The sequence below is a fragment of the Clavelina lepadiformis genome, chromosome 8 (genome assembly GCF_947623445.1).
Source record: "Clavelina lepadiformis chromosome 8, kaClaLepa1.1, whole genome shotgun sequence".
In the NCBI taxonomy this organism is placed as follows: Eukaryota; Metazoa; Chordata; class Ascidiacea; order Aplousobranchia; family Clavelinidae; genus Clavelina; species Clavelina lepadiformis.
This window is the reverse complement of record NC_135247.1, coordinates 15,824,102-15,840,046: the sequence shown is the minus strand read 5'-3', so window position 1 is coordinate 15,840,046 and position 15,945 is coordinate 15,824,102. Positions and strand designations below refer to the sequence as shown.

At 34.5% G+C, this 15,945-nt stretch overlaps 2 protein-coding genes and 2 pseudogenes across 2 annotated transcripts; all 4 read left to right on the top strand.

Moving 5' to 3' along the window:
* The first annotated feature begins 45 nt into the window (after nucleotides 1-45).
* On the top strand, nucleotides 46-5,494 carry LOC143468706 (leukocyte elastase inhibitor pseudogene; annotated as a pseudogene).
* A 142-nt stretch (nucleotides 5,495-5,636) lies between these two features.
* On the top strand, nucleotides 5,637-10,340 carry LOC143468707 (leukocyte elastase inhibitor pseudogene; annotated as a pseudogene).
* A 35-nt stretch (nucleotides 10,341-10,375) lies between these two features.
* Nucleotides 10,376-12,144, top strand: LOC143468708 (leukocyte elastase inhibitor-like). The gene has a single exon (XM_076966060.1). It carries the CDS (start codon nucleotides 10,387-10,389, stop codon nucleotides 11,506-11,508), a length of 1,122 nt encoding a protein of 373 aa, XP_076822175.1. The 5' UTR covers nucleotides 10,376-10,386; the 3' UTR covers nucleotides 11,509-12,144.
* Nucleotides 12,145-13,550: 1,406 nt separating this feature from the next.
* LOC143468710 (putative thiopurine S-methyltransferase) lies at nucleotides 13,551-14,988 on the top strand. Its single transcript, XM_076966061.1, has one exon. The coding sequence runs from the start codon at nucleotides 14,204-14,206 to the stop codon at nucleotides 14,903-14,905; it is 702 nt and encodes a 233-aa protein (XP_076822176.1). The 5' UTR covers nucleotides 13,551-14,203; the 3' UTR covers nucleotides 14,906-14,988.
* Nucleotides 14,989-15,945: the final 957 nt, after the last annotated feature.

Below are 15,945 nucleotides of genomic sequence, written 5' to 3'. Positions count from 1 at the left end.
AATCTTGTAATGCAGTTGTTGACCAGACTTGAGTTCTCCTTAATGGCGTCAGATAAGTTACCTCGTTTGAACTGGTGTGCCACATATAATATATAAAATGAGAACTTTATAATTTAGTAATATGCATAGACAGAATTTAAGCAACTAACAGCATAGTCACGCCGTTTGAGAAATGAGAACTCATATCATCGAAGCAGAAGCAGAACAAGTTATCAATCGTCCTCGCTCATATTCTAACAATTACCGCCAGCATACGCGGTCATTATGACAGATGAGTTTGTTGTGTAATAATTCACACAAGTAACACAAGCGAACTTTAATTTGTCATACCACAAAGGAAGCAACAATTAGGGGATTTTTCATGTATTGCAATACATGGAAGCTCTGTAAGGGGTCTCTAGCATGTCAAGTGAGGTTTCTACTTTTCTTCCGTACTGGAAAGTTTGTATGATGTGGCAAAATTCTCCAGCGCAGAAAGTTAGATTCTGCGCCATTTTTTGCAATTTTGCTTTATGTTATAAGCAATTAATTATAAGTATGTACATATAAAGTTGGCGTGGTACAAATTTTGTCATCACAGTTTTGGCGTATTTATCGCACTTGTATATTAGACCCGAGTTTTCTTCTATAATTTTCAGCAAATGCATATTAAATAGCCTAGGCCTGCATGGACGCAAGTATGGAATGTAAGTTTTCTGTGCACCGGGCAGCGTAACTTTAAAATACTGCAGTGCATCATTCGGCAACAAAAAGTGTGCACCGGTATGTGACAATGTGTACCACATGTCCTTGTTTAAGATTTACTTACCTTACAAAGTAGTTTTTGACCCATTTTGTTTACCAGAGAGAGAGAGAAATTATTTCACCATTCAAAATAAAAACTAAAGTATCACAATACAACTCAACACAATTGATTGGTGTGAGTCATCAAAAAGACCTCACGGTCATCCAGGCCAGTTGCCCCAGATTCTGTTGCAAAAAAGTACTATGGAAACGAATAGAAAAAAAACTTGTATAGTTCAGCACATTTGACATATTGTTGTCTACATGTCAAATATGATTTTATCAATTCGTTAGCTTTGTCACAAATACCATAGCAATTTAATTTCATAAGTAATTGCCTATGAGGTACAGTATCAAAAGCTTTTTTAAGGTTAAGAAACACCATACACATGTATTTATTATTTTCTATTTTTTGGTTTGCATATTCATTGATATTTGTTACTGCTAATACAGTGAAATGAAGCTTTCGAAATCCAAATTGGTGATGGTGTAGAATTTTGTTATTATTAGTTATTACTAAAGTATATAAGTCTATACTGTATAGAAATTTTTCAAATACTCTATTTAATTGACTTAAAAGACTAATTGGTTGATAGGATCATTTTCTGCTCCATTTTTGTACACAAGGATCACTTTGACTAAATTTTAAGTCCTGGCGGATAGCTACCAGTGTTTATGGCTTGGTTAACACTAGAAGGACGGCAATTTTCGTATACCTAGAAGGACGGAGTGCGTCAATTGACGCAAAAGGTCAAAACGGCGCAAATCTAACGTTTTTTGTTGAGAAAACTGTGCTGTTGCTCCGAAAAAACTACTTCTATCGCATGTCCGCTTTGTGCATTTTAATTAACAAAAGCAATCGCATTGAAAATACAAGCCGTCGTGCCTAAACACTTCTGTTTCACGCAACCCCTTTTTCTTCTTGCACTCTTCCGGGACTTCTCTCCTGTTCTGGCGCATTGTCCCTACGAGGCTGCACTTCTTTTCTGCAAGTCGCAATGCCAGGTCAAGTGAGGTGAAAAAATTATCGCAAGTGACGTTGTAACCTCCTTGAAAAAGCGGAGCCATGAGTTTCAGTACAACGTCGGTGGGCACACTCACGTGGGGGCTCCTTGCGTCATCTTTTCCAACGTAAGGAAAACAGGTGAATAAATATTTGTTTTCAACGTCAACTGCCAGCCAGAACTTTAGACCAAACTTGTCTAGTTTATTGGCCATATATTGGATGAACTTGCAGCGTGCCTTACACGGCAATAGTTGCTCATCCACAGTTATCTTCCACTGTGGAATGAATGCTTTTTGGCAGTTTGATATAAAACTGTTCCAAAGTTTTGAAGCGAGTGCAAATTTATCATGCAATAGATTCCTACGCTTTTCCGTCTTCAGATCGAAGCAAAGGAATCGTATGAGCTCCAGAAACCTGTCTCTTGCCATGGTTTGGGAAAACATCGGACATCCCCACGACCTCCCCCACAAACTCTTCACAGGGAAGTTGCGCCCTCCTATCACGCCACGAGCAACCACCAAGCCGACGAATTTATCTAATTTATCTAACTAAGAAACTCTTACTACACTTCACTTACGCTTCGATATACTTCAAAAATTCCGAAATTAGGCTGCGCTTGTGACGAAACTACTCTGTTTTGCGGAAAAGTCGACTTGCATAGTTTGTCGACACGTTTGTCACACCTCTGTGCTGGCAGCTGTGACCTAATTCGATAAACCTGTAATTATCAGCAGAAAGAAAACAATGCTCTCTATCGCGAGAACTGGTTTTTGTACTGTGAAGTAACAATGCGTCAATTGACGCACCCCGTCCTTCTAGGTAGTGACCACGTTAATTATCTCTACCGGTAAAATAAAAACTTCATACTCATGGGTTAGTTACCTAACACTAATGTAGGAAAAGTCAGGAAATATACGGTTTTGCGATGCACCACTTAAAAGTTATAGATGCACTTAGGTTGAAAATGCGTCAATTGACACGCCCCGTCCTTCTAGTGTTAAAAGTATGTGCTAGTGGTTCAGAGATTAGATACTTGCAATCTTTTAGTATCTCGGCTGGTATATCATCATATCCTGGCGATTTGTTGCTTTTTAGTTGACTTATTTCATACTCAATTTCCCACCTACCTGCTTCAATAAATTCCAATTTTTTCGAATAAATCTTTTTAACATAGAGAGTACAGTCATGGGTTTTTTCATTGTCTTTAAATGCATAAGCTATTTTGTGGCCAATGCTTACAAAATGTTCATTTACCAAGTTTGAAATTTCAATGGGTCAGTAGTTTTCAATTTGGTACAGTAATATATTTGTATGACTACGTTTGTTCAATAATTCGTTAATTACTTTCTAAGTTCTGCTTGTATCGTTGTGAGCTTCCTTGAATTGGTTTTTATAGTGCATGGTCTTGGATAATTCTTTAAGATTGGTAACCAACCTATTTCGATATTTTTTATATGTATTAAAGTGTAGCTGGTTTTTTGTCATTGTCCGTTTATGATGCAGTTTCTTTTTGTGTTTGATTGAAATAAGTATGCCCTTAGTAATCCATGGTTTTTATAGTAACTTGGCATGTCTTCGACTGACTGTTTTGTAAGGGTAACTGTTTTGTAACTTTCCAATCTAGTCTTCAGTTTCAAGACAATAGCAAATCAACAACCAATTCAACAGTGAAGATACATATACGCAGCTTATCTGGTCTGTATTTCATAGCAGGATTCGCCAAGATATCGGGCGTGTGGACCCGCTGACTTCAGCGTGCAGATGCACAACAGTTAGTGAGATGTGCATCTATTTAATCTTTGTCCTTTGCATACCTAGGCTAACAGGTATAACTATAGATTTATTTAACACCCTATCAAAAAATCCTGTGGGCCAGATAAATTTTCATCGATCCTTATCAAAATTTGACCAATCTTTATGGCCGGATAGATGAAGCCAGCCTTGCTCATTTGTTTATATTTCTCAACATTTTCAAAGTTTTTCTTTAAATTTTTCACTGGTTGTAATCGATGATATCAATAAATGTGACCATAAAAGTGATTGTGCCCAATAAAATCATATTTGAATAAAAAAAGTAGATTGTTTTTCAAAACACAAATCTTTTTGCCTGTGTTGCTCAAGATAACCGCAATGTCACAATGATAACAGGAGAAGAAAATATACGGCATTAGATTGTGTTTACTGTCACTTAGAACTATAAGTATTTCTACTTTGACTGTGAAAATGGCTGAAGAAAGCTGATGATAATATGTCAGCCTTAAATAATTTTCTTGCTTTTACCTGTAATATCTTTTGGTAGAGACCAGTTAATGGGTAAGCAAGGTATTGTTGACTTGTATTGCCTAAAATTGTTTAAATACACCAAAAATCATAATGTCAGGTATGTTAGTAACATCCAACAACTTTCCTCTAAAACTCTATCAAACTTTGGTGAAGAACAACAAAGAAAATGTGTTCTTCTCACCGCATAGTATCTCAATGACAATGGCCATGGTTTTGCTTGGAGCTGAAGATAATACAGCTGTGGAATTAAAAAGAGGTCTTGGGTATGAGGGAATGTTTGATTCGTCAGTTCATGACAACAACCAGGAGTTCTTGAAAAAACTTTCTAACATGAAAAGCACTGTGGTGTTGGAAACAACAAATAAATTATTCCCTGAAATTTCATACACTCTGAAAGAGGAATTCGTGAAGAACTGCCAAAAGTTTTATGAGAGTAAAATCGAAGCCAAAAATTTCAAGCAAGAACCAGAGCGGGCTAGATTGGAAATCAATCAGTGGGTTGAAGATCAAACTCACAAGAAAATAAAAGATTTGTTGCCAGCTGGATCAGTGAATGGTCTTACTCGACTGGTATTGGCTAATGCTGTATACTTCAAAGGTAGCTGGTTAGAAGAATTCGAAGGGTATAACACAAGGAAAAGGAAGTTTCATGTAAAGAAAAGAAAAACCGTTAAAGTTGACATGATGTCACAAAAGGCTTATTTTAACATCAATACTGATCGTAACTTAAAAGTTCAGATATTGGAATTGCCTTATGAAGGTGATGAAGTATCCATGATATTGTTAGTACCAACAGATAGGTTTGGTCTAGGCAAAGTTGAGGAATGTTTAACCCCTGAAAAACTGGATTCACTTACTTCTGGTTTTTCCAAAGAGGAGGTTGAAATTGCTTTGCCAAAAATGAAACTGGAACAGCAATACGATTTGACACCCACTTTAAAGAAAATGGGAATCCGGGATGTTTTTGATTCCAGTCTGTCCAAATTGCAGAGTATATCCGATGAGCCTGGTCTTTGTATATCCACAGTAGCTCACAAAGCATTCATTGAAGTAAACGAAAAAGGCACAGAAGCAGGAGCTGCAAGTTCTATTGTTTTGTGTGGATGTTCTCTTACGACTGTAATTCCAATTGAAGTCATTTGTGATCATCCATTTATGTTCTTTATTAAGCACAACCCGAGTCAAACTATACTGTTTATTGGAAGATTGATGTCACCATGAGATGATGTTTCTTATCAGCAACAAATGTGTGAAGGTCAGATCAGTTCAGAATATATCATAGTAATAAGTGGCCCATAAAAGTGATTTAATAAAATCCTTATATTAAGTTTACACACATGAAGAAAAGCATATATTGTTTGTTTATTGATTGCAAAATGATTGCCTTCTTTATTGCAAATTGTTTTTCATTTGTAAACACAACTTTTATGCCAAAGTTTGCATGTATTGATATCAATATCACCGTTTTAATTGTTGTGCAATGACTTCACATTGTTGTTCCCAATGAGATTACAGTATGATGAGATTACAGTACTGCAATAAATATAACTATTTTCTATTATGTGTAAATTCATTACATAGAAATCTAATGTTTATGATATAATTGATATGTATCTATGCATATATACAATACAGTGTATATTTGTTTGATGAGTTTCATCACAATTTAATGACCATGGTTGTGCAATTTTAAAATAAGCTGTTGTTGTACATTGTCCTCCACTGTGTGAAGATTTTTTACGAGTAAGTCTCGACACTAGTGTGATAGATACTAAAACTTCTTTTTCAGAATTTTTTAATATATGAACACTCTGTTTGACATTTTTGTTTTATCTGATCTTACCATTTGAACTATGTTTTTGTAGAAACACACTGCTTTAAAAATATGTGCAACATTTTACAATAGCTTATAATGTTTTATTTTATATGTTAGGAAAACTATGAAGCTTATGTATTCTATGAAATAGCGTTAAGCTTCATTATTCTTAAAAGCAAATGTTAACGTTTATTGCCTTATTAAATTGTATGTATTATTTTATGCAGTTTTGTTAATCTATAACTTCTAGCGCTTACAGTTTTATCATTATTGACGATTGCGTATTTTCTATTGGGGATGGGACAAAACCGAAATTACTCACTCTACTCGATCCAGTCCGAGTACTCGATCATGATATCATCATTAAATTATCTACGCCATAAAATGCTTAATGGCACCCAGGTTACTGTTTTTCGTTTTGTAAACTTAAAGCTTAAAATAGCACGCTCAGATCTCCACACGTTTTTATTGTTCCTAAGGCATCAACAGACCGTGAACACGAGAGATTACAACTACTACACTTGTTACTCTTGTCTTTTGTTCACCGTGTTTCATCACGTGGAATTGTACATCTGTAATAAAGTGTCAGACATCTTTAACCTAGACTCATGACATTGCCATCATTTACAACTAAACCCAACACAGCTATATCAGCTTTATCAGCTACCCGTTGCTTTGTATAAATGTAAAGGTGAAGTCAACTAGCCAGTTAGCCGACCATAAACAACCAAAAGATTTTTTATTTGTTACAAACTTGTTTTTTGTCATTAGTTATAATGTAAACCTCATCTTAACACCCAATTGTATATTCTGTACTGTATATATTTTACTTGTCAAATATCTTTTTACACTGCCATGAACTTGTTCTTATTTTATTAGTAGATACTGACACACAACGTTTTAGTAATTCTTTTTTGCACCTTTACAATTTTTTCTAGTTAAAGTTTGTGCACCTTGTAGTGTGTTTTGAAGGAATCCATGAGAATTATGCTGCTGACACTGCATTTTAGTGAATGCCAAAAGTGTTGGACTTAGTAATATTGTTAAAGTGGCTTTGACTTAAAAGCTTGCCCGTAGTTGTAATTGTTGTTGCAAATAACACGAATACCTTTCTGTTAGCTCTAGCTGTCTTACGTAAATTGTGTTTTTCTTAGTTCATTAGTAAGAGGTGTAGAAACTTTGCAACATTCCAATTTTCACCCGGCGTTTGCTATGAGTAAGTGTTAGATGTTTAAAACCTGTATTTAACGTTAATACACTAGCATCTTGTTGTTTGGATAAATTTGCCACTATGTCAAGCAGTTGTTTTACATTACCGTACTAGGTTTATTTGGCTGTCAGTTGTCATACCAGGTATTCCTCTATTTGCTTTTTTATGACACAAAATATTGTATGATGTATAAATATATGTTAACTTTGTACTGGTAACAAATTTCACCCAATACTTCAAAAAAACTGGTAAAAGCAGAACTGCCTTAAAAGCCCACCATTTTATGTAAATATATCGGAAATGATCATGTATTAGTTAAAAAGGAAACGACGTGAACATATCTGTTAATATCGCCTTACTTTCACTTAAAAAATGTTACTCAAGTTTAAATTTCAAGCTTGTCTTCACCAATAATGTTCAAGTTTCAATTTATAGGTAAATTAGGATTTTCTTAGTTGTTATGTTTAAATTTGTGTGATTTCACATAAAATCAAAATGTTTAGTTCGCCACTGAAATCCAGTAATTTTGCTCTTAATATCTATCAAACTTTGGTGAAGGACAACAATGACAATGTGTTTCTGTCTCCGCATAGTGTCTCAATGACAATGGCCATGGTTTTACTTGGAGCTGAAGATAACACAGCTGTGGAATTAAAAAGAGGTCTTGCGTATGACCATGCATGCGATTCCACCATTCATGACAACAATCTGAAGGTTTTGCAAAAAATTTCCAATATGAAAAGCAGCGTGGTGTTGGAAACGGCAAATAAATTATTCCCTGAGATTTCGTACACTCTTAAAAAAGAGTTTGTTGAGAATTGCCAAAAGTTTTATGAGAGTCAAATTGAAGCCAAAAACTTCAAGCAAGAACCAGATCAATCTAGATTAGAAATCAATCAGTGGGTTGAAGATCAAACTCACAAGAAAATAAAAGATCTGTTGCCAGCTGGATCAGTGAATGGTCTTACTCGTTTAGTGTTGGCTAATGCTGTATACTTCAAAGGACACTGGATGAAGAAATTTAAGGAAGTGGAAACAAGGAAAATGGATTTTCATGTGAATAAAGGAAGAAGTGTCAAAGTTGATATAATGTCTCAAAAACATAAGTTTAACATTAACTATGACTCTGAGTTAAAAGTTCAAATATTGGAATTGCCTTATGAAGGCGATGAAGTATCCATGATATTGTTAGTACCAACAGATAGGTTTGGTCTAGGCAAAGTTGAAGAAAGTTTAACCCCTGAAAAACTGGATTCACTTATATCCGGTTTTTCAAGGGAAGAGGTCATAATTGCTTTGCCAAGGATAAAACTGGAACAGCAGTATGATTTAATACCCACCTTGAAGAAAATGGGTATTGAAGATGTTTTTGATCAAAATCGGGCTAATCTACAAAATATATCTGGTGTCCCTGATCTGTTTATATCCACTGTAGCTCACAAAGCATTCATTGAGGTAAATGAAGAAGGCACAGAAGCAGCAGCTGCAACTGCCGCCGTAGCTATGCGAAGGATGGCTGTTCCAACAATAAGAGTAATCTGTGATCATCCATTTATGTTCCTTATTAAACATAACCCGAGTCAAACTATACTGTTTGTGGGAAGATTAATGTCACCATGAGCTGATATTTGGCGTGATGATCTGTGTGAACAACATAAGAAAGTTTGCTTGATTCTCACTTTTAGTGCACTGTTCATTTATTTCTTTTTTTGGTGTTTTTTCTGTAATTTAGCAAGTATACTCAATGTTATATGTGCTAGTAGTTCAATAAAAAGTTTATTTGTATGATAATTTCATGTATTGATGATTGTATAAATTATTTATTAGGGATTGAGCTGGCTAGGCAAAAGTACTGTTCAGCTGGATTTGAATTTTTTTACAACTTCGATACATCCTGCAAATCCAGCAGATTTTTCACAATTAAGTTTGTCACCAACAACTAGCTCATTCTCTTGCGCACAAAACATGTGGCCAATGGGCAATTTCGCCCAATGAAAATTGTCTGTTTTGAAGGCCACCACGCATATTATAATTCATTGCTTTGGTATGGCATCCACAATCTCTTAATCAAGCAAAGGCAATCTCTGAGAAAATTGGCACATAGAAACAGACCTTGAGTCAAGGGTTATCATAAGCATACTAGTTAGAAATGATATGTTATTATCATGCTCAAAATTCAAAAAATACGGCCATCCTTTTCAAAGTTTGGTAAAAGCCAAATTCCAAAAATCACGAAATCCAGTTAGATTTTATTATATCCAGCTCTTCTCTAATATATGATTATGCATTAACACATTTTTAAACTAATATGATAATGATATCTTTACTTTGTATAAACATTGTGAGTTTGTAATTATATATTTTAATTATAATTTATAATTATGTATCTTATATATTTTTATGAGATTATTTAAATTATTATCCAACTTCAATTTTTTCATGTTTATGCAGCAGTATGTTTGACAATGTATATGATGGTAATTAACACACTACTGCACTTTTTCTATGGTTAATACTCAGTAAATTTTGTTTGGTTTAATATTAAAATAGTATTTTGATTCTGTAAATTGTGAAAATGTTTGTGCTTTTCATTAAACGTTCATGACCAGTAACACAATTACTGAGCATTTTGGCTTGCATCTGTGCTGGTGTACGATCCAGTATTAATGTTTGAATTTTCTGATCACATTAAGTACTTTATTATTAATAATATTGATTATCACAGAAAATGCTTCGTTTGAAGTTGTGTGTTTAAAGCTTCAAAATTGTTTGTGTCGTTGTCACCTTCCAGAAAGTGATACAACTTATTACTAGTGAAATGCTATTTAGTAGCCTGATACTTCACCCTCATTGTTTAAATTTAAAAAATTGTTTTATTAATAATTTTGATATCATTTTATTTTTATTTTGTTTCAACTAATGTCAGTGGTCACTCGTTTTCACAATTGAAATATATGGTAGTTTTTCATCAAATGTATTGTTTTTACATTTATAAGCAGTAGTTATTAATCCTCATTATGATTCATTTGCAAAGTTAAATCACAGTCAAAGCACAGTCTTCGAAATGTCGCTCCCACTTAAACTATATTCACATTTTGAAAACAAAACAGCCTCCTTAACCAGTTCTAGGCATAATTACTTTTATGTATGCTGCTTCTGCAACAAGTTTATTTCGTGAAAAAATTCAGAGAATGGTTGTACTAAATAGAATGCACTAAATAACGCATTTGTTGCTTATACAGTACCAGAACATTAGATCTCTAGTTTAATAGATTGCATTTATCTGTGATGATGACCGAATTTCCAGTAACATCCAACAACTTTGCTTTTAATATCTATCAAACTCTGGTAAACGACAACAATGAAAATGTGTTCTTGTCACCGCAGAGTGTCTCAATGACAATGGCCATGGTTTTGCTTGGAGCTGATGATAACACAGCTGTGGAATTAAAAAGAGGTCTTGGTTATGAAGGGATGTCTACTTCAACACTTCATCAAAATAATCACGAGATCTTGAAAAAAATGTCCAATATGAAAAGCAGTGTTTTGTTGGAAATAGCAAATAAATTATTCCCTGAAATTTCGTACACAATGAAAGAAAAATTTTTGGAAAGCTGTCAAACGTTTTATGCCAGTGAAATTGAAGGCAAAGATTTCAAACAGGAACCAGATCAGGCTAGATTAGAAATCAATCAGTGGGTTGACGACAAAACACATGGAAAAATAAAAGATCTGTTGCCAGCTGGATCAGTGAATGGCCTTACTCGTTTAGTGTTGGCTAATGCTGTATACTTCAAAGGAAACTGGATGAAAAAATTTGAAGAGAACCAAACAATGGAAACAGATTTCCATGTAAATGAAAGCAAAAGTGTCAAAGTCAATATGATGTCGCAGAAAGAAAAATTTAACATCAGCTATGACTCTGAGCTAAAAGTCCAAGTATTGGAACTGCCTTACCAAGGCAATGAGATATCAATGATATTGCTGGTACCAAGTGAAAGATTTGGTTTAAGCAAAGTTGAAGAAAAATTAACCTCTGAAAAACTGGATTCACTTACTTCCACTTTTTCAAAGGAGGAGGTCATAATTGCTTTGCCAAGGATGAAACTGGAGCAACAGTACGATTTGATACCCACCTTGAAGAAAATGGGAATCCGAGATGTTTTTGATGAAAGCATGTCCAAATTGCAGAGTATGTCTGATGTGCCTAATCTTTTTGTGTCAGCAGTGATGCACAAAGCATTTATTGAAGTAAATGAAGAAGGTACGACAGCAGCCGCTGCTACTGCTGCTGGTGTGTCATTTATGTCACTTCCACCACAAGTAATTTGTGATCATCCTTTTATGTTCTTAATTAGGCATAACCCAAGTCGGAATGTATTATTTGTTGGAAGGTTAATGTCGCCATAAGATTGACGTGCCTTTTCATATATAGCGTGTTAATTGTATTGGAATTATTTTTGGCATTTTTTAATTTTGTGTGATACTCTACTTGAACAATGTTTTAGCAAGATTGATAGTTAAGATCCAGACTGGAAAGCATTGTACTTTTCCACGAGATCTGATAGGTGAAGCGACCGGTTGTAGGATGGCTAAAATTGGGGTACACCAGGTGCAAAATGACCCTTTTCTGGCGATAAATGTGTGATCCCAAATACAGATATCTTATTTTTCTCCATATGAAGAAAGAAAAATAAATGTCTCCTTTTTTAGGGACCGCACATTTTCCAAGAGGCGACCTTCACGTGCAGTAAGCACAATTTTGAAAATTCTCGAGATTTTAAGTGTTACGTTTTCCACTATGAATTTCAGCTGAGCATAATGCATAAGAATTGCCAAATGACACCATTAATTGTCTTATATAACTATGCACAGCAGTAAATATTTTTATGCAGGATTGTAATTATTATAGTTTATTGTTTAATCTTTGTTTGTTATTTCACATCGTAATAATTCAATCGTTGAAGTATTATGCAATTGTTTTATAATCAGCAAGTATCCCGTGTATTTTTAAATCCTTTGATTAATTTTTACTATATTCTACAGTACTAGTCTTAAAAGATCTCATAGGTGCCATCACTGATATGTATAATAGGTGTGTAACTACTGAACTATATAAAATGCAAACCCACAAAGTGGAAAGCAGCCACAATGCAGCTTCGGTCCAAGCTTTTGTCCAAACTGAGGGCCATCAGCATGTTTAGCATAACTTCAAACAAACAAAGAAATGTGAAATTTACGTTGGAAATACAAAAGTAACAAATTTTATTTCAATTTGACTGGCATAAATTACCTTATTTAAGAAAAAATTATTTTTTTACGCATGTAGTATTAATTTTTAACTTACATTCACTAATTTCATGAGGTCACCAAAGTTATGGTACGGTATTGAGCATGTATTGATTAGCAATAGTAAAGTAAAGTATTTGCACAGCAACAACTATACAGAAGTGCACTTTCGTATGGTCCCACCTGTGACGAGACAAAGTATGTGCAATTAAGGTGGCTTCAAACACCAAAAAATGCCATAAAATCTTTGTTTGTTTTATTAAACAGTAAATTTTTTAAAAGACTGATTACTCGAAAAATCCTCCGTAACATCTCTAAAATGTAAACAAACATTAAGCATATCATGCACAAAAAGTATAACTTTAATGACTTATAACCAATGTTGTTTGTTATTGAAACCAAATGTTGTAACCTTTGCGGTGCTTCGGTTTTTGTTGATTTTCACTGATAATTATAATATAATTCATGGTGCAACTTGAAATTTATATCTTGCGAGAAAATGCAAACATGTGGTTACTGAAGTCACATAATTTTAATCAATATTTTGTTTCACTGTTGATTTGCAATTTCTCATACCATTTCATTCTTTCCATTCACTATTTCATTTGTCAAATGAAAAGTTCCATTATTTAATGCAAGAGTCCGTGGTTGCTGACTACCACAGTTTAAACCATGTTGGTGCTTAACAGAAAGCAACCTGTAATCTGTATTAAAATAGGCAAACTATAAGTTTTTTTAGGGTATGTTTTACGTACCGGAGTATTTGTGATAAACTGACTTCTTAAAAATGAAATAACATGCTTAGCGTAAGCTAACATAACCTTAAGGTGTTGATGGGGACAGGTTCGGTGGAAGATAGGCCAATGTACATGAATTTATGTTTATACAAAAGTTCTTGACTTGAACTTATAAGTTCGTTGCACGATAACATTTCATACGAGTAGACGTTTTTGTTGCATCTGGCCAACCCACACTTAAATCTCGACCTTATACGAAACGATTTGCATTCCTATGCTCTAGTTAAGTGGTTCTCAAACGGGATGTCATTTACGTTTCGCAAGGTTTCCGCAAGTTATTGCGCAATAATTACTAGTCCAGGAAAACAGTTCGAATTTTATTTAAAGCAGAAACTTTTTGGTTTGACTGTGGGTCCCGCCAAATGTTTTGGTTGCTTGTAGGGTGCTGTAAGCCAAAAAAGGTTGAGAACCAATGAGTCTAGTAACTAGTTTATGGCTTTTCAATTTAAAGTGCCGAGTCAACAAAATCAGGACCTGGTCTTAGGTGATGTGCATGTTTGGTTGTAAGCCTTCTGATATGTTCTATGTCAGTTGTTATGTTAAGTTAACTTTAGTCATGTGATATTAAGTCGCTGGCTGACGTGCATCGGTGTTGAGACCAAATTGCATAAAACTACAGCACTTGGCTTAGTTTTGCCATGCAGCACGATACGACAATTCACATGAGTTAGTTTCGTTATTAAAGACAACAGGAAATGCAAAACGTAGCGGTCCCCTTGGCGTCTATGTCAGCAGTCAAATAAAAATGTTTTTCAATTCAGTTTATTTTTAATTTGATGTTTTATTATGAGATACGGTAATGTAGACCGATGTTTTAAACCCGTTAAAGACAGTATTTCAATATTATCGCTTGTCTATGGGAAACGTATCGTCGTCCAGATCTTCCAGTTTGGATCTTACAAAGTTTTTTCTCAGAAACTTTCGTTAACACAGATCAGATTAGTTAACTGCAATTATGCCTCCATTTTGTACATATAGCCTAGGAGTTAGGGCAATTGTAACTGGCCAATTAAACCAGCATGGAGAAGAAAACAACATTTAGAGATCTCTCAGAAGAAGAGAAGAAAAATTACTGGCACAAACGTTGGCAAAATCGCGACTTCACATTTCACTTGCCTGAAGCCCATCCTGACATGGTGAAGCACAAAGATAAATTCCTTAAGCCCAAGTGCAGAGTTTTCCTCCCTTTCTGTGGAAAAGCGGTGGACCTGAAATATTTGGCTGATGACGGTCACGACGTGGTTGGATGCGAGGTTTCAAACTCTGCTGTGTTACAATTCTTTGAGGAGCAATCGATAAAGTTTGAGAGATCGCAGCATGCCACAGCTCCGTATGAAATTTTCAAGGCGATAGATGAAAAGATTACAATTTACAAAGGTGACTTTTTTGCACTCGACTCCTCCATTATAGGCAAATTCGATGCGGTTTGGGATCGCGGTGCGTTTGTGGCAACAGATCCGTCACGACGACAAGAATATATCGACGTCATTTATGGCTTTTTAAACACGGGTGGAAAGTATTTATTACAAACATTTCAATACGAAGGCAACGTTTCTGCAACTCCTTTTAGTACGTCTCCGCTGGAGTTTGGCGATATATTTGGTCAGAAGTTCAACTTTTCCATACTTCAAACATACGAAGACACAGAACTCAGCTTTGTGAAGAAATACAGCTTACCGGTGGCGAGTGTTACGGTCACTTTATTACAACCACGTATCTAAATGCCTCAGGATTTTTGGTTGTACTGTGCGTTATGAGAAAATGTTCGATGATAACAATCAATGTTAGAAAACATTATTAACAATTTCCTGTGTCTGCTTACTTTATTAACGCAACACATATATGCTGAGCGTACTATACCAGCCAGAAACGTTACTGTGCCACGTTAACAAACTGAACAGCATAATATTATTCTAAAACATTTTTCCTTCGTAAACAGTTTGCTGCCAATAAATGTTGACCGTTGCTGTACTAGATCGTACATATTATGACGTATTTGATCTTTCCAACGATAATTAATGTCTATTAACTTGCAGCAACGTCGATAACAAAAATTTAAAGCGTTAAAATAAACTTTGCTATGACAGTACAACTGATTCTTACCAAAACATTTTTGTACAGAGAATACATTTATAAGCATGTATTTAAAACATGCGTGATTTTACTATAGTTCCGATAGTGTGATCACAATATGAAAAATCGATCCTTTGAAAGAAGTAATTAATTTCATATTGTTTACGCTGGTAAGCAAGACGTATTACGTTATAAGTTGTAAGCTCCGTTTCTTTCACTAAATTCATAGCACCAATATAATATTAACAAATAGTTGCCTTATTTGTTATGAACTGAATTATAAGAAAAATTTCTTTAAAATTAATTTTAAAAAGTGAAGAAAGTAAGCTCGCATAATTTATGAGGACGTTATAAAATAACTTTACCAAATAACTTACAAATCTTGGTATTAAATGTAATGTAGGTCTAAATAAAAAATACTAAAAATGAACATGATAATAAATAAAAGTCTTGGTCTAAGCAAAGAATTTTAAGGTTAAGGTTATTTTAAGGTTTCAACCAAATTTTAGAGGAAATCTAAAAAAAAGTTTTTGCAAATGGTTTTCCAAAATATATTGTAAGCTCTAAAAGCAGCATAATCATAATTTCTCGAAATATTTTACAAATGATATTCCACGTTTTCATAAAATTAACCTGCAATCTCTTGCGCAGTGCTATTATTATTGCGATAATGATGTATGATAACCTT